Source organism: Salvelinus namaycush, unplaced genomic scaffold, assembly GCF_016432855.1.
Source record: "Salvelinus namaycush isolate Seneca unplaced genomic scaffold, SaNama_1.0 Scaffold291, whole genome shotgun sequence".
Lineage (NCBI taxonomy): Eukaryota > Metazoa > Chordata > Actinopteri > Salmoniformes > Salmonidae > Salvelinus > Salvelinus namaycush.
The window spans coordinates 1-18,635 of NW_024059797.1; the positions used below are offsets into that span (position 1 = coordinate 1).

Consider the following 18,635-nt stretch of genomic DNA (forward strand, 5'->3'; position numbering starts at 1 on the left):
GGGAGTGATGCTGGGGGCTGCAGGGCCTGGGTTAACTTCTACATCACCAGAGGAACAGAGGAGGAGTAGGATAAGTGTACGCCTAAAGGCTAAAAGAACTGGTCGTCTAGTGTGTTTGGAACAGAGAGTAAAAGGAGCAGATTTCTGGCCGCGGAAGAATAGATTCAATGCATAATGTACAGACAAGGGTATGGTAGGATGTGAGTACAGTGGAGGTACACCTAGGCATTGAGTGACGATCAGAGAGGTTTTGTTCTTAGAGGCACCATTTAAGCCAGGTGAGGTCACCGCATGTGTGAGGGGTGGAACAAAAGGGCTAGCTAAGGCATATTGAGCAGAGCTGGAGGCTCTACAGTGAAATAAGACAATAATCACTAACCAACATAATGACATTAGGGAGAGGCATGTGTAGCCGAGTGATCATAGGGTCCATTGAGTAAGTTGGCGAGCTGAAGACACGGCAATTCAGACAGCTAGCAGGCCGGGGCTAGCAGGCTAGCAGATGGGCCTCAGGGGGACGTCGCAACGGAAGAGCCTGTAGAAACCCCCTCGGACGGTTACGTCGGCAGACCAGTTGTAATGGATCAGCGTGGATCCGTGTCGGCAGTAAAGGGGTCCAGGCCAAATTGCAAAAGAGGTATTGTAGCCCAGGAATTGACTGATGGATCTCTGCGGCTAGCCAGGTGATGGCCTAGCTCGAGGCTAGCTCCAGGCTAACTGGTGCTTGCTTCGGGACATAAACGTTAGCCAGTTTTAGCCACTCGGATAGCAGCTAGCTAGCTGCGATGATCCGGTGTAAAGTTTCAGAGCTTGCGGTAGGAATCCGGAGATATCGTGGAGAAAAATCAGTCCGATATGCTCTGGGTTGATATCGCGCTGTGCAGACTGGCAGGATTTGATCGGGCTGAGGCCGACGTAAATCTTAAATACTTGGTGGAAGCACCTTTAGCAGACATTACAGCTGTGAATTCTACCAACTTTGCACAACTCTTAGGGCAAAATATATCCATTGTTTTTGTCAAAATTGCGAAAGTTCATTACATTTGGTTGGGGATCATTGACGGAAAGCGATATTTAAACCTCGTCTCTGATTTTTTTTAAGCAGATTTAAGTCAGGACTGAGACTAGACCACTCAGGAACAGTCAACACCTCTTGGAAAGCCCTTCTGGTGTCTTTTGCATAAAAATGTGTGTAGTTGTTCACAGAAGACTGAGGGGTTTCTCTGTAACTTTTTAACTGGGCTTTTCTTCTTTCATATTTATTTTGATCCTAACAAACTCCTCAGTTCCTGCCGGTGACAAGCATACCCATAACATGATCCCAATACTTGGAAATACAAAGAGATCAACAACATTGCATTCACTCCATATTCCTGGCCTGTATGACAAAGTGAAAAGAAATAGCCGGTGTTAAAAAAAAATCCACTAGATGGGAACGGAGGTAAGATGGCAGACTCTACACAGCGGTGCAGATTGCCTCAAGATAAAATCATAATATTCAATATCTGTAAGACTAAATATTAGAACTTTACATACTCGTGGGTAATAACCTTCAATCTGGATAACACAAAACAACTCATCAGGCTTAAGAAATGTATCGACAAATATTACAACAACAAGCAACACCAAACATGACAGAGTAATAAACAAGGAGAACCAATCTCCAAAAGAAAATGAGACTGACGGACACAGACGATTTATGCTTTTCACTACCGGGAATGGTTACGGTGGAAACCAATCTGTTAAAATCGATCGACGACAAACTGCATACTTGAATTAGTTAGGAAAGATATAAAGGAGTTGAAGGCGAGCCTCGAGACGAGTGACGAAAAAGCTGCGACAATGGAGAAAGAAACAAACAAGCTTAAAGGGACAGTCAATAAGATTGAAATGGACGTTAAATGAACTTAAAGGAGAACATCTTTCTGAGAGAAGCCTTACTTGACATACAGAATAGATCTATGAGAGAAAATATGGTACTTACTGCTATCCAAGAAAAAGGAGAAGTTCCTGAAAATGTGGTGAAGGAATTCCTTCTTACAGCGCTTCAGAACCCACGCGAAGCTGTTGACAAAATCCAACTTGAACGTGTACACTGTTTCGGACAGAGAGGACCCGAGATATGAGCGCCCAATCTTTGCCAAATTTGCTTTCTTTAAAGATAAAATAATGGTTGAAAGCCTGGGTAAAAGACTCACTGGCATGAAAATAGACATGAATGATAAGTTCCGAAGGAAATTGCAGAACGGCGCAAAGCTCTGTACCCAATCTTCAAGGAGAAGATATTAAAAAGGAAAAGTGTAGCTCTCGTAGTCTATAAACTGTATATTGATAACCAAATGTTCCGAGACACAGACTACTCCATGGCTATTCTAAATATTACAAAGTTCCCATAGAGGATTCTAATAATGAAACACTCAATATTAGCCATGGTTGGGATTGTAATTTAAAAAAATATCTAGAAAAGCAATAAAATACAACAATTTAAATAAATATACTACAACTACACTATACCATTCTAGGTAGGGAATGTTGGAAAAATAATTAGTATTAGACTTTCCATTTATTGTATTTTATGAATTGATAAGATAGCATTGAAGAAAGGATAATTAACTAAATTGTACATCTTAAAATACAAGGAACTGGAACACAAAAGTACTGAATCAACATGGAAGAGATAAAACACAGAGGACACAGTATGTGGGTATGTGCAGGAGTATTGTGATGGAAGGTGGGGTGTGTGTTTTTGTGTTTGAAAAAGTGTGGAGTTGAGTCAGTGAAAAAGGATAGTGGTTGCAAATCCCAGAGCCCATGTGTGCTTGTGAGCAGGGGTTATGAGAGCTTTCAATTTTGTGCAGATGTGGGATATACATTTTAAAATATATCATACATGTAGTTGATTTATTTATTGGCCTATCCCCAACCCTATACCTGAGCGACCCATACGCTAAGGAGAAGTCCTTATCTGTTTTATGGACCTACCGTAAGTAGCCTATACGCAGCCAAATCAGAAAGATGAATGTGGTCTGAGACCTACTAAAGCAGCACCACACACTCAAGATTCTGAGCCTGCCTGGCAGGGTTGGTCCTACAAAGCCAAATCCCCCTGATGGGAGAGCATAATATACAAGGAAATTCTCAAAGCTGCTAATGAGAACCTTGAAGACCTTGTACCTAACTGGTGGAGATTCCAGTGGGGTGTCCCCACCCAGGCAGTGGCAGTGCTGGCAACACTAGCTGCAGTAACCAATGGGGAGGGGGTCACACTCGGACAATCAGAGAGGGGGCATATTATTGTGGCCCTGGTGGCAAAGGTCTGACAACACAGAGATGCTTGGGAATATGGTCACAACGGGGGACCGTTGGGGTGTAGCTGAGTTTCATCAGCTAGGACGTGACAATGGTTAATCAAATCTCCCTATTATTGCTACGTTTTGCATGCCTTCTCAAACAGCTTCAACTGTATATCAAGTTCTTTCTTGAGTTGGGCTCAGTGATGGAACAACTGAATAGTGGGGAACAATTGGAGGTTTACTTAGTAGCAATGCAAATATCATGGTATAGCTATATGGATACTCAATCACTATGGTACTTTTAAATGGTGAGTTTACAAACATATATTATGATAAATAGATTTGAAACTTGTATCTCAATATGGTAAATGGTGAAATAAGTATAGCCAGTTATAATGAATGGCTTAGCAGATAATAAGAAAAGACGATCAGTATTTACCTGGCTAAAAGAGAAGAAGTTTAATATATATTGTTTACAGGAAACTCATTCAACTATTTTAGATGAAGTTGTGTGGAAAAAGGACTAGGGAGGCGAAATATATTTCTCCCATGGGCAAAGAAACTCGAAAGGGGTAATGATATTAATTAACAGTAATTTTGATCCGAATGTGCAAATTGTCCAAACAGATCATCAAGGTAGATGGGTGAATGTAAATACACTGCTCAAAAAAATAAAGGGAACACTAAAATAACACATCCTAGATCTGAATGAATGAACTATTCTTATTAAATACTTTTTTCTTTACATAGTTGAATGTGCTGACAACAAAATCACACAAAAATGATCAATGGAAATCAAATTTATCAACCCATGGAGGTCTGGATTTGGAGTCACACTCAAAATTAAAGTGGAAAACCACACTACAGGCTGATCCAACTTTGATGTAATGTCCTTAAAACAAGTCAAAATGAGGCTCAGTAGTGTGTGTGGCCTCCACGTGCCTGTATGACCTCCCTACAACGCCTGGGCATGCTCCTGATGAGGTGGCGGATGGTCTCCTGAGGGATCTCCTCCCAGACCTGGACTAAAGCATCCGCCAACTCCTGGACAGTCTGTGGTGCAACGTGGCGTTGGTGGATGGAGCGAGACATGATGTCCCAGATGTGCTCAATTGGATTCAGGTCTGGGGAACGGGCGGGCCAGTCCATAGCATCAATGCCTTCCTCTTGCAATAACTGCTGACACACTCCAGCCACATGAGGTCTAGCATTGTCTTGCATTAGGAGGAACCCAGGGCCAACCGCACCAGCATATGGTCTCACAAGGGGTCTGAGGATCTCATCTCGGTACCTAATGGCAATCAGGCTACCTCTGGCGAGCACATGGAGGGCTGTGCGGCCCCCAAAGAAATGCCACCCCACACCATGACTGACCCACCGCCAAATCGGTCATGCTGGAGGATGTTGCAGGCAGCAGAACGTTCTCCACGGCGTCTCCAGACTCTGTCACGTCTGTCACGTGCTCAGTGTGAACCTGCTTTCATCTGTGAAGAGCACAGGGCACCAGTGGCGAATTTGCCAATCCTGGTGTTCTCTGGCAAATGCCAAACGTCCTGCACGGTGTTGGGCTGTAAGCACAACCCCCACCTGTGGACGTCGGGCCCTCATACCACCCTCATGGAGTCTGTTTCTGACCGTTTGAGCAGACACATGCACATTTGTGGCCTGCTGGAGGTCATTTTGCAGGGCTCTGGCAGTGCTCCACCTGCTCCTCCTTGCACAAAGGCGGAGGTAGCGGTCCTGCTGCTGGGTTGTTGCCCTCCTACGGCCTCCTCCACGTCTCCTGATGTACTGGCCTGTCTCCTGGTAGCGCCTCCATGCTCTGGACACTACGCTGACAGACACAGCAAACCTTCTTGCCACAGCTCGCATTAATGTGCCATCCTGGATGAGCTGCACTACCTGAGCCACTTGTGTGGGTTGTAGACTCCGTCTCATGCTACCACTAGAGTGAAAGCACCGCCAGCATTCAAAAGTGACCAAAACATCAGCCAGGAAGCATAGGAACTGAGAAGTGGTCTGTGGTCACCACCTGCAGAGCCACTCCTTTATTGGGGGTGTCTTGCTAATTGCCTATAATTTCCACCTTTTGTCTATTCCATTTGCACAACAGCATGTGAAATTTATTGTCAATCAGTGTTGCTTCCTAAGTGGACAGTTTGATTTCACAGAAGTGTGATTGACTTGGAGTTACATTGTGTTGTTTAAGTGTTCCCTTTATTTTTTGAGCAGTGTATGTTATTGGACCATAAACAGATATGGCTTATTAACCTTTAATGACCTCTGTCATTGCCAACAAAGGGTATATAACAAAGTATTGAGATAAACTTTTGTTATGTGAGAGCCGGAAATCTTGCTTGTTTGTACACCATAATTTGCAAATAAATTCATTAAAAATCCTACAATGTGATTTTCTGGATTTTTTTTCTCCAAATTTTGTCTGTCATAGTTGAAGTGTACTATGATGTCAATTACAGGCCTTTCTCTCATCTTTTTAAGTGGGAAGACTTGCACAGTTTGGGTGGACTGACTAAATACTTTTTTGCCCCACTGTAGGTTTAGAGGTCGACCGATTATGATTTTTCAACGCCGAGATACCGATTATTGGAGGACCAAAAAAAGCTGATACCGATTAAATCGGCCGATTTTTTATATATATGTGTATGTAATAATGACAATTACAACAATACTAAATTAACACTTTTATTTTAACTTAATATAATACATAACTAAAATCTATGTAGTCTCAAATAAATAATGAAACATGCTCAATTTGGTTTAAATAATGCAAAAACACAGTGTTGGGAACAAAGTAAAAGTGCAATATGTGTCATGTAAAAAAGCTAACGTTTATGTTCCTTGCTCTGAACATATGAAAACTGGTGGTTCAATATTCCCAGTTAAGAAGTTTTAGGTTGTAGTTATTATAGGAATTATGACGCGTCGACTATTTCTCTCTATACCATTTGTATTTAATGTACCTTAGACTATTTGATGCTCTTATAGGCACTTTAGTATTCCCATCCCAATCTCGGTAGTTGATAGGCTTGAAGTCATAAACAGCACAGTGCTTCAAGCATTGCTAAGAGCTGCTGGAAAATGCAGGAAAGTGCTGTTTGAATGAATGCTTACGAGCATGCTGCTGATTACCGATTGTTATGAAAACATGAAATCGGCCCTAGTTAATCAGACGACCTCTAATAGGTATAGAAGATCCCCTTATTGTATGGGACAATTTTAAATCCAATTCAGTACTCATCTCTAAAACAAAAGCAATTTAGGTCAAAATAATACATATATTTTTAATTGAACCTTTATTTAACTAGGCAAGTCAGTTAAGAACAAATTCTTATTTACAATTACAGCCTAGGAACAGTGGGTTAACTGCCTTGTTCAGGAGGAGAACGACAGATTTTTACCTTGTCAGCTCGGGGATTCGATCTTGCAACCTTTCAGTTACTAGTCCAACGCTCTAACCACTAGGCTACCTGCCACCCGGGCTTAGTGGGACTATCATTTGTTTTTCAACAGGACAATGACCCAACACACCTCCAGGCTGTGTAAGGGCTATTTGACCAAGAAGGAGAGTGATGGAATGCTGCATCAGATGACCTGGCCCGCCACAATCCCCCGACCTCAACTAAATTGAGATGGTTTAGGATGAGTCGGACCACAGAGTGAAAAGCAGCCAACAAGTGCTCAGCATATGTGGGAACTCCTTTAAGACTTTTGGAAAAGCATTCCAGATGAAGCTGGTTGAGAGAAAGCCAAGTGTGCGCAAATCTGTCATCAAGGCAAAGGGTGGCTATTTGAAGAATCTCAAATGATTTGTTTAACACTTTTTTGGTTACTACATAATTCCATATGTGTTATTTCATAGTTTTGATGTCTTCAAAATGATTCTACAATGTAGAAAATAGTAAAAACAAAGAAAAACCCTTGAATGAGTAGGTGTAATTTTAAATACATTTGCCAACATTTCTAAAAAATAAAAAAAAAAGGGTTATTGTGTGTACATCGTGAGCATTTTTATTTATTTAATACATTTTGAATTCAGGCAGTAACAGAATAAAATGTAGAATAAGCACTGTGCAAGGCATTTTGAAAATATTCAGACCCCTTGATTTTCCCACATTTTGTTACGTTAGACTTATTCAAAATTTTAAAAATCCTCAATCTACACGCAATACCCCATAATGACGTGAACAATTTTTTTATAAAAATAAAAAAACATGCCTTATTTACATAAGTATTCAGACCCTTTGACATGAGACTCGCAATTGAGCTCAGGTGCACCCTGTTATCATTGATCATCCTTGAGATGTTTCTACATCTTCATTGGAGTCCACCTGTGGTAAATTCATTTGATTGGACATGATTTGGAAAGTCACACACCTGTCTATATAAAGTCCCGCAGTTGACAGTGCATGTCAGAGCAAAAACAAGCCATGAGGTCAAAGGAATTGTCCGTTGAGCTCCGAGACAGGATTGTGTCAAGGCACAGATCTGGGGAAGGGTACCAAAGAAAATTCTGCAGCATTGAAGGTCCCCAAGAACACAGTGGCCTCCATTCTTAAATGGAATAAGTTTAGATCCACCAACAATCTTCTTAGAGTTGGCCGCCCGGCCAAACTGAGCAATCGGGGGAGAAGGGCCTTGGTCAGGGAGGTGACCAAGAACCCGATGGTCACTCTGACAGAGCTCCAGGGTTCCTCTGTGGAGATGGGAGAACCTTCCAGAAGGACGACCATCTCTGCAGCACTCCACCAATCAGGCCTTTATGGTAGTGGCCAGACGGAAGCCACTCCTCCGTAAAAGGCACATGATAGCCCGTTTGCCAAAAAGCACCTAAAGGACTCTGAGCATGAGATACGAGATTCTCTGCTCTGATGAAACCAAATTGAACTCTTTGGCCTGAATGCCAAGTGCCATGTCTGGAAGAAACCTGGCACCATCCCTACAGTGAAGCATGGTGGTGGCAGCATCATGCTGTGGGAATCGCTGCCAAAGGTACTTCAACAATGTACTGAGTAAAGAGTCTGAATACTTACAGTACCAGTCAAAAGTTTGGACACACCTACTCATTCAAGGGTTTCTTTATTTTTACTATTTTCTACATTGTAGAATAATAGTGAATACATCAAAACTATGAAATTACACATATGGAATCATGTAGTAATCACTGGGTTGAGATTGGGTGATTGTGGAGGCAGGTCAACTGATGCAGCATTTCATTACTCTCTTTCTTGGTCAAATAGCCCTTACCCAGCCTGGAAGTGTGTTGGGTCATTGTCCTGTTGAAAAACAAATGATAGTGGAACTAAGCGCAAACCAGATGGGATGGTGTTTCACTGCAGAATGCTGTGATAGCCATGCTGGTTAAGTGTGCCTTGAATTCTAAATAAATCACTGACAGTGTCACCAGCAAAGCACCATCACACCTCCTCCTCCATGCTTCACGATGGGAATCACACATGCAGAGGTCATCCGTTCACCTACTCTGCGTCTCACAAAGACACGGCGGTTGTAACCAAAAATCGCAAATTTGGACTCATCAGACCAAAAGGACTCATTTCCACCAGTCTAATGTCCATTGCTCGTGTTTCTTGGCCCAAGCAAGTCTCTTCTTATTATTTGTGTCCTTTAGTATTGGTTTCTTTGCAGCAATTCGACCATGAAGGCCTGATTCACACATTCTCCTCTGAACAGTTGATGTTGAGATGTGTCTGTTACTTGAACACTGAAGCATATATTTGGGCTGCAATTTCTGAAGCTGGTAATTCTAATGAACTTATCCCCCGCAGCAGAGGTAACTCTGGGTCTTCCTTTCCTGTGGCGGACCTCATGAGAGAGAGTTTCATCATAGCGCTTGATGGTTTTTGCGACTGCACTTGAAGAAACTTTCAAAGTTCTTGAAAATGTCCACATTGACTGACCTTCATGTCTTAATGATGGACTGTCGTTTCTCTTTGCTTATTTGAGCTGTTCTTGCCATAATATGGACTTGGTCTTTTACCAAATAGGGCTATCATCTGTATATCACCCCTGCCTTGAAACAACACAACTGATTGGCTCAAATGCAATAAGAAGGAAATAAATTCAACAATTTAACAAGGGACGCCTGTTAATTGAAATACATTCCAGGTGACTACCTCATGAAGCTGGTTGAGAGAATGCCAGGAGTCTACTCACACTTACACATTGAGCCTGATTGCTGTCTGTGTGTATTGCAGGGAGGAGGGCAGCCGGCAGAGGATCAAAGCTCTTCAGAGACAGCTGCTTGACATCCGCAAGGAAAAAACTCTGGAGCTGCAGGTACCATAACTGAGGAAGACAACGGAGACACATTCCTTCACGTGCCCGATATGATTTTCAATCTAGTAATGGGCAAGATTAGAATTAGGCTACACATTGACTGACTCTTGGTGGTGCTCCAAATTCCTTGAGGGTGTCAGACGTCGATGTCTTTGAAAATCGGGGTGCCTCCCGGTTTTTCATTCTCAGGTAAATACATGACAAAGTATTGGCAACTTATGTAATACTTTGCGCAAACTGTCTTAATGTTGTCCCTTTAGCGACGTGAGGAGATGACTGCCCACCTGAAGGACCAGCTACAGGAGATTAAGGCTAAGACTGGGCTGGAGAGGAAGTATGTGAAGAGCAGCGCGGAGCTGCTGGTGTACCAGGGACAGAAGATCAACACACACTCTGAGAAGCAGCTGGAGGAAGAGATCAGGGTGTGTGTCTTTGTGGTACTGTCCAGAATCATCCCCTAGCCCCTAAGGCTGTGTTTACACAGGCAGCCCAAATCTGATCTTTTGCCCAATTAGTGGCAAACATCTGATCTTATTGGTCAAAAGACCAATTAGTGGTAAAAGATCTGAATTGGGCTGCCTGTGTAAACGCAGTCTAAGTGCCTCATGCAGTGGCGGATTGGCAATTCTGACAAATGCCAGATGGGCTGGACCATTTTTGTTGTTGGGTAGGCTGGTCGAAATTGACACACACACACAAATATATATTTTTATATAAAGACATGGCCGGCGGCCCATGGGCCTGTTAAGATTTGTTGTACAGAGTTTTGCGCAATTTCTATGTTCTACTAATCTATAATGAGCTTTTGGCTGACCAGTGGGCAACAGCCATCTAGTTAATGTGTATTGAGTTTCCACTTCCTCTGATGTTGAACCTCAAGTTAATTAGCCTATGATATTACTTAGTGCACATATGTATTTAAATGTCATGTGTCAACACTGCTCCCAGTGTCTAATTAGGGTGTGTAGGGTCAGGGTGTGTGTGTGGGGGGGGGGGGGGGGGGGGGTTAGTTGGCGGCGCATGTAGTGATGGGGGCTGGTGTGGATGAAATGCCAGGGATGAATTCTTGTTCCAGTCCACCCATGAAGATCTCATAGAATTGGGTAGGTATTGCTTTTTGCTAATACCTACACATTTCTTGTAGCTATCCCATCCTTTCAGATCTACACAAGTGGCTAGGGGGTGTTTCTGGACAGAGCCTTTGGTGTGACTTGGCTACAGACTTTGTAGTAACTGTGAGGTTTGGCTGTACAGAGATGGTTACCACTACATGTGCATCTGTGTAATCATTGTTCCTCTGTCCTCAGCTACTGCAGGAGAGGTTGGAGGAGGAGAGGAGAGTTCATATGGAGACGGAGACTTTCCTCAAGAAACATCAGACAGTACGTGTGCAGTGGTGGTTGGAAAATGGCATGACATGACTTGTGTATAGGAGCATAATTTATCTTTTGTGTGACATATACAGTACCGGTCAAAAGTGTTAAAATACCTACTCATTCCAGGGTTTTCTTTATTTTTACTAATTTTCTACATTCTAGAATAATAGTGAACACATCAAAACAATGAAATAACACATGGAATCATGTAGTAACCAAAAAAGTATTAAAAAACAACAGGAAAATGACCCAACATACCTCCAGGCTGTGTAAGGGCTATTTGACCAAGAAGGAGAGTGATGGAGTGCTGCATCAGATGACCAGGCCTCCACAAAAACCCCGACCTTACCCAAATTGAGATGGTTTGGTATGAGTCGGACCGCAGAGTGATAGAAAAGCAGCCAACAAGTGCTCAGCATATGTGGGAACTTCTTCAAGACTGTTGAAAAAGCATTCCAGGTGGTGAAGCTGTTTGAGAGAATGCCAAGAGTGTGCAAAGCAGTCATCAAGGCAAATGGTGGCTATTTAAAGTATAAAATATAATGAGTTATTTGAACACTTTTTTGGTTACAACATGATTCCATATGTGTTATTTCATAGTTTTGATGTCTTCACTATTAATCTACAATGTAGATAATAGTTAAAAATAAAGGAAAACCCTTGAATGAGTAGGTTAGGAGCTGGAGCTGGCATCTAAATGCTGTTATTTTATTGCAATAGTAGAATCCCAAATCAATCCCTAGCACCTATTCAGGGTTCGGCAACCTTTACGACAGCAATAGCAATTAAAACATTTTTAATCACAAAAAATGTGTTGGGGGAGCTGTACAAGAAATTGATGAGCCCTTGTCTCTAGAGCAATAGCGGCCATAGCTGGGATTTAGCACCACGAATAGCTGCAGATCAAATCACTGCAAAATCTGACTTTCAGAACCACAAAACAGTGGACAGCGGCCGTCAGCAGAGCCATATTTGTCTGTCAGGTGAAGCTGCAACAATGTGTGTTTGTGTGCACCTCTCAGAGTCTGGATGAGAAGCTGGAGGTGTGGATGGAGCGCTATGAGAGAGACATGGAGGACAAGCAGCAGGAGCTCAACAGCCTGAGGAACAAAAAAGCTAACAATCTCTCCCAGCTCCAGGAGCTGGCCAAGAAGGTGAGGACAAAGCCTGGGTTGATTTCATTAGGCACCAAACAGGGAAAAACAGACTGAAATAGGGAGGGACCACCTGGACTTTTCTAAAAAGAAACAGTAGTTTTCATTTTCCGTTGAATAATGTTTTGCTTCGGTGTGCCCTAATGAATACAAGCCTGGTCTGCATGGCTCACAACCCATTTCTTTCTGTAGTATACGGTTTAGCGCACTGACACTAGGTAATGAATAGGATAGTAGGCCTGATATACACTGAGTATACCAAACATTAGGAACACCGTCCTATTATTGAGTTGCACATCCCACCTGCAAATAAACTGTTATTACAAGTCCTCAGATCATTAAAGGGGAAATCTACAGTTGCTACATACGTTTTTTTAACTTTTAAATGAATTGTACACTACATAGCCAAAAGTATGTGGACACCCCTTCAAAGTAGTGGATTCTATAACTAAACCCGAGATAGACCACAGTCTGTCGTTTTCAATATATTGGCGCGTTCTAGCATGCATCTGCATATTTCCGTCGGGGAACGCCTACTCTGTGAAGTGCGCCTGTGCAATAACTCAATTCACCCTTGCACTCCTAAACAACGCAATTTTAAAAAACTTTTACCCTTTTGCAAAGTCTACAAAACATAGTCCACTCTGTTCATAACAGATTGTAGTTTTGGGAACAGAAAACTGTATTGAGATCAAATGTTTCATCAAGGAGAAAATGTGCAGAATGACGGCCAAAATCCACCTTCTCCAACTGCAGGTCAGTGGGCTTCCTCTCACTACCATATTTGGTACTGAGTGGAAACGCCAAGCAGATGCTTCACATCTGGTGAAATATCTGTCTCATTGTTCTGTGACACAATCTTCATAGACAAACATTGGCAGTAGAATGGCCCTTACTGAAGAGTTCAGCGACTTTCAACGTGGAATTGTCATAGGATGCCACCTTTCCAAAAAGTCAGTTTGTCAAATTTCTGCCCTGCTAGAGCTGCACTGGTCAACTGTAGGTGCTCATATTGTGAAGTGGAAACGTCTAGGAGCAACAACAGCTCAGCCGCGAAGTGGTAGGCCACACAAGCTCACAGAATGGGACCGCCGAGTCCAGAAGCGCGTAAAAATGTCTGTCCTCGGTTGCAACACTCACTACCGAGTTCCAAACTGCCTCTGGAAGCAACGTCAGCACAAGAACTGTTCATCAGGAGCTCCATGTAATGAGTTTCCATACATAGCTTTTTACTAAAATAGACTGCAAATTGCCGCTTTTAGAAAGTATACCCGTATGGAACAGAAATTGTACTCTGGATATTGACTCGGTCTTTGTACTTTCTTCTGTTCCAGTACAGAGACATTGAGCAGGTGGTCATCGAGGACAGGATGGAGAAAGAGGCCCTACGCAGGAAGCTGGAGAAGGAACATATGGAGCGAGACGCAGCCACCAAGGTAATCATTGAACAATCTTTAATAAATCACCACCACCTGCCCAGCAAGGAAACCAATCACATCCAGTGGCAGTGCAGTGTTTAATGCCATGCATCTTGTTCACAACTGTACTCCCCTCTTCTTTTGTTCATTACACTAAATCATTTTCTTATTCCCTGTCTGTCACTTGCAGATCCAGTCGTGGTGGAGGGGAACATTAGTGCGACGCGGCCTGGGCCCCTATAAGAAAGGCAAGAAGCCCAAGTCCAAGGAGGGAAAGAAGGGAAAGAAGAAAAAGTGAGGTGTCCCTTCTTCAAGAGCTCCAGTGAAAGGAAACCCAAAAAAATTCTCAATACAGACATGTTACTTTTCATCAATGTTCAATTCCTGATTACAGACAATCTAAGTCGACACTGGCCTGTAGGCAAATATATCTTCAATGAGAAAAGCTTTTTTTTTCTTTAACAGAGTAAAGTTGGCATGGTCATTTTGAATACTACTACCACCATTGCCAGGTTCTTACTTATATGCAGTCTAACAAGGGCAAGAATGGTAATAAACAAGCGTACTCATGAGACTGAAATGGGTAACTTTTATTAATGCACTTTAAAGAATTCCAAATATTAATTCCAGAAAATAATAATTCAATTTTGTACATGTTTTCAGGGACAATTTCTCAGCAAACGGTGTAAAAAGTTAAAAAGACCATGTTGCGGTCATGAAAGAAGGTCCTCTCTTTATCTGGTACCTACTTGTAAACATATGGAATGTATCTATTTTACTGTACAAATGTCACAGGGTCCAGACCCAGCAGTAGGGGCACATGATTTCTGCTGGAGAAAGCCCAAGTCAGTCGACATAAGTTAGGAGGGGGGGAAATATCTAAACAAAACATTTATAATATATTTAAAATCACCTTTAACTTCCCTTTTCAGAACTCTGAGTCTTATCAAAACAAAGTTAAAATGGCAAAAACATACCTCTGATATATTTTTTCACTTCAGAAGCTACGTAGGCTGATTCCCAGTCTACATCGCTTTTACTGTAGGGATGTGCATCTATGTAGGCAGATTCCCAGTCTACATCGCTTTTACTGTAGGGATGTGCATCTATGTAGGCAGATTCCCAGTCTACATCGCTTTTACTGTAGGGATGTGCATTTAAGTAGGCATGCTACGTAGCTTTTACTGTTGGGATGTGCATCTATGTAGGCAGCCTACGTAGCTTTTACTGTAGGGATGTGCATCTATGTAGGCAGCCTACGTAGCTTTTACTGTAGGGATGTGCATCTATGTAGGCAGCCTACGTAGCTTTTACTGTAGGGATGTGCATCTATGTAGGCAGCCTACGTAGCTTTTACTGTAGGGATGTGCATTTAAGTAGGCATGCTACGTAGCTTTTACTGTTGGGATGTGCATCTATGTAGGCAGTCTACGTAGCTTTTACTGTAGGGATGTGCATTTAAGTAGGCAGCCTACGTAGCTTTTACTGTAGGGATGTGCATTTAAGTAGGCAGCCTACGTAGCTTTTACTGTAGGGATGTGCATCTATGTAGGCATGCTACGTAGCTTTTACTGTAGGGATGTGCATCTATGTAGGCAGTCTACGTAGCTTTTACTGTAGGGATGTGCATCTATGTAGGCAGCCTACGTAGCTTTTACTGTAGGGATGTGCATTTAAGTAGGCAGCCTACGTAGCTTTTACTGTAGGGATGTGCATTTAAGTAGGCAGCCTACGTAGCTTTTACTGTAGGGATGTGCATCTATGTAGGCAGTCTACGTAGCTTTTACTGTAGGGATGTGCATTTAAGTAGGCAGCCTACGTAGCTTTTACTGTAGGGATGTGCATTTAAGTAGGCATGCTACGTAGCTTTTACTGTAGGGATGTGCATCTATGTAGGCAGCCTACGTAGCTTTTACTGTAGGGATGTGCATTTAAGTAGGCAGCCTACGTAGCTTTTACTGTAGGGATGTGCATCTATGTAGGCAGTCTACGTAGCTTTTACTGTAGGGATGTGCATCTATGTAGGCAGCCTACGTAGCTTTTACTGTAGGGATGTGCTTTTAAGTAGGCAGCCTACGTAGCTTTTACTGTAGGGATGTGCATCTATGTAGGCAGTCTACGTAGCTTTTGCTGTAGGGATGTGCATCTATGTAGGCAGCCTACGTAGCTTTTACTGTAGGGATGTGCATCAAACTAGGCAGCCTACGTAGCTTCTGAAAGGAAAAATATATCAGAGGTATGTTTTTACTATTTTAACTTTCTTTTAGATAAGAGTTCTGAAAAGGGAGGCTGGGAATCTGCCTACAAGATCCCCGACCCCATCAATCAGTGGTCCTTGGGTCTATCTTCACCAGAGTATTATTGTCAGCTCTAAGGCTAGCACTCCCTCATCCCCCTCCCTGGGAACGAGAGGTTGTGTCTGCCTCATTAGAACTAAGAGTCAGTCCGTTAACCTGACTTTCTGTGGGTAACACTGCTCTAAGTAGAGCTGGGCCATGTTCATTAGGGCATGCAACTGAACTGCAATGTTTCTTATTGGACAAGTACAGGTAATCCCTGTTTCAGTGTGTTTTCTTCTGTTTGGTGCCTAATGAACACGACCTTGTCAATGGGGTTCACTAAGGACAGCGCTAGTGACAAATAAATACTGTTCCGGTCTGGCAGATTACTGTAACCGCTGCCAGACCAAATTAGCAATATGCACACCTGTGTGTGTAGCAAGATCCACATTTGTGTCTTTAAGATGTGGTTGAACAATTCACCAAAAACAACTTGATCATGAGAAGAATTGGAAAGGTGTCTTGAACACTGTCAATAGTTAAATCTGTAGATCCATTTGAATGTCATACAAACTTGGCTACATGTAGTGATAAAAAGGTTAGTTCTGTGCATGAGGGAGACACTGTCATATTCACTACTACTTGTCTACGGTCTCAACACACCATGTTGAACTCAAATGTGAAGGTGATGAGGTGGTTTGTAAAAAAATACAAGAAAAAAAGAAACGTTTGTTTGTAGAAAATAAAAAAGGTAGTGTATGTTTATCCCCAGTGCCTTAGCCCCAGAACCTGGCCGGCCCCAACAGCTCATCAGTAGAGTGGACTACAATAAGAAATAACCGTTACTGCAAGATAAAAACACAGATACTAATGCAAAGTTGCAGGCCTTGATGTCATGCTGTCAGTCAACCTGCCCATATGCTGTCAGTCAACCTGCCCATACATACACCCTTGATTAGAGACTTGACTGAGCTGTGCTCAAGGAAGAAGTTGCCTGTAAACGCTGGTCTAGGATCAGCTTGAACCAATCCCACTCGTAACGCTAACCTTTTAAGAGGCCTGTTTTCTTTTCTTATAGTACTTTTTATTTTACTTCCCTGGCCCAGCGCTTAGGGACATCGTCCAATCCATGTAGCTACACGAGAACGCAACTCCTTGTGGAAAAACACATGAATTACAGCTTTATACATGGGTGATTCTACAGAAGCGGTGCAAATTGCAATCCCACCCCGAAAAAAAATATATATATATAAAAAATAAAAAGCTAAGTCTCCAAACTTAGGACATCTATATACATCACAATATGTTCTAAGGCAATACCAAATATATTGTTAAATTAATATAGTACAAAGTAATTGTTTATACACATTTCTTTTGAGAGGTGTTCTATTATATTGAAAGATACTGATCTAATAAGCAGTTGTTTATTTTTAAACATCTTTCCAAAAAAAGAATGCTGTCCCACATTTTGACATCACTAACTAAACACACACAATAAAAGACTGTGCCTTAAGCAACTCCTACAAATATCACCAGGTGTTGGGATTGCACCCCTCTCCAGCATGACCACATGGTGAGTAGTCTATCTGCAAACATTTCCGATAACATTTTTGAGCAAGTTGGTAAATCTTCATCTATTTTTAAATAGTGTCAGTACCAAACATCTCATATATCAAGAAATGTGTAAAGTACGCTTTTGGGATGTACATACAGTGCATTCAGAAAGTATTCAGACCCCATGACTTTTTCCCACTCATCAATCTACACACAATACCCTATAATGACGAAGCAAAAACTGTTTTTTAAAAACATTTTTGCAGATGTATAAAAAAATGGAAATATCACATTTACCTAAGTATTCAGGCCCTTTATTTCGTACTTTGTTGAAGCACCTTTTGCAGCGATTACAGCCTTGACTCTACAAGCCTAGCACACCAATATTTGGGGAGTTTCTTCCCATTCTTCTCTGCAGATCCTCTCAAGCTCTGTCAGGTTGGATGGGGAGCGTCGCTGCACAGCTATTTTCAAGTCTCTCCAGAGATTCCAGGCTCTGGCTGGGCCCCTCAAGGACATTCAGAGACGTGTCCTGAAGCCAGTCCTGCGTTGTCTTGGCTGTGCGTTTAGGGTCATTGTCTTGTTGGTAGGTAAACCTTCACCCCAGTCTGAGGTCCTGAGTGTTCTGGAGCAGGTTTCCATCAAGGATCTCTGTACTTTGCTCTGTTCATCTTTCCCTCGATCCTGATTAGTCTCCCAGTCCCTGCCACTGAAAAATGTCCCCACAGCATGATGCTGCCACCACCACCATCTTTCACCTTAGTGATGGTGCCAGGTTTCCTCCAGACGTGACACTTGGTATTCAGGCCAAAGAGTTGGTTTCATCAGAGCGGAGAATCTTGTTTCTGATGGTCTGAGAGTCCTTTGGGTGCCTTTCGGCAAACTCAAACCCTGGCTGTCAAGTGCATTTTACTGAGGAGTGGCTTCCGTCTGGCCACTCTACCATAAAGGCCTGATTGGTGGAGTGCTGCAGAGATGGTTGTCCTTCTGGAAGGTCCTCCCATCTCCACAGAGGAACTCGGGAGCTCTGTCAGAATGACCATTGGGTTCTTGGTCACCTCCTAGCTCTAGGAAGAGACTTGGTGGTTCCAAACGTAAGAATAATGGAGGCCACTGTGTTTTTGGGGACCTTCAATGCTGCAGACATTTTTTGGTACCCTTCCCCTACGGACAATTTCTTCGACCTCATGGCTTGGTTTTTGCTCTAACATGCACTGTCAACTGTTGGAGCTTATATAGACAGGTG

At 42.5% G+C, this 18,635-nt stretch overlaps 1 protein-coding gene across 1 annotated transcript; it reads left to right on the forward strand.

Moving 5' to 3' along the window:
* Window positions 1-9,526: 9,526 nt before the first annotated feature.
* Window positions 9,527-14,109, forward strand: LOC120039674 (dynein regulatory complex protein 9-like; the record flags this gene model as incomplete). The annotated part of the gene is made up of 6 exons (XM_038985090.1): window positions 9,527-9,608; window positions 9,869-10,030; window positions 10,916-10,990; window positions 12,007-12,138; window positions 13,473-13,574; window positions 13,747-14,109. Coding segments are annotated over 6 exons (661 nt in total), but the record flags the coding sequence as incomplete, so codon positions are not given.
* Between the last annotated feature and the right edge of the window lie 4,526 nt (window positions 14,110-18,635).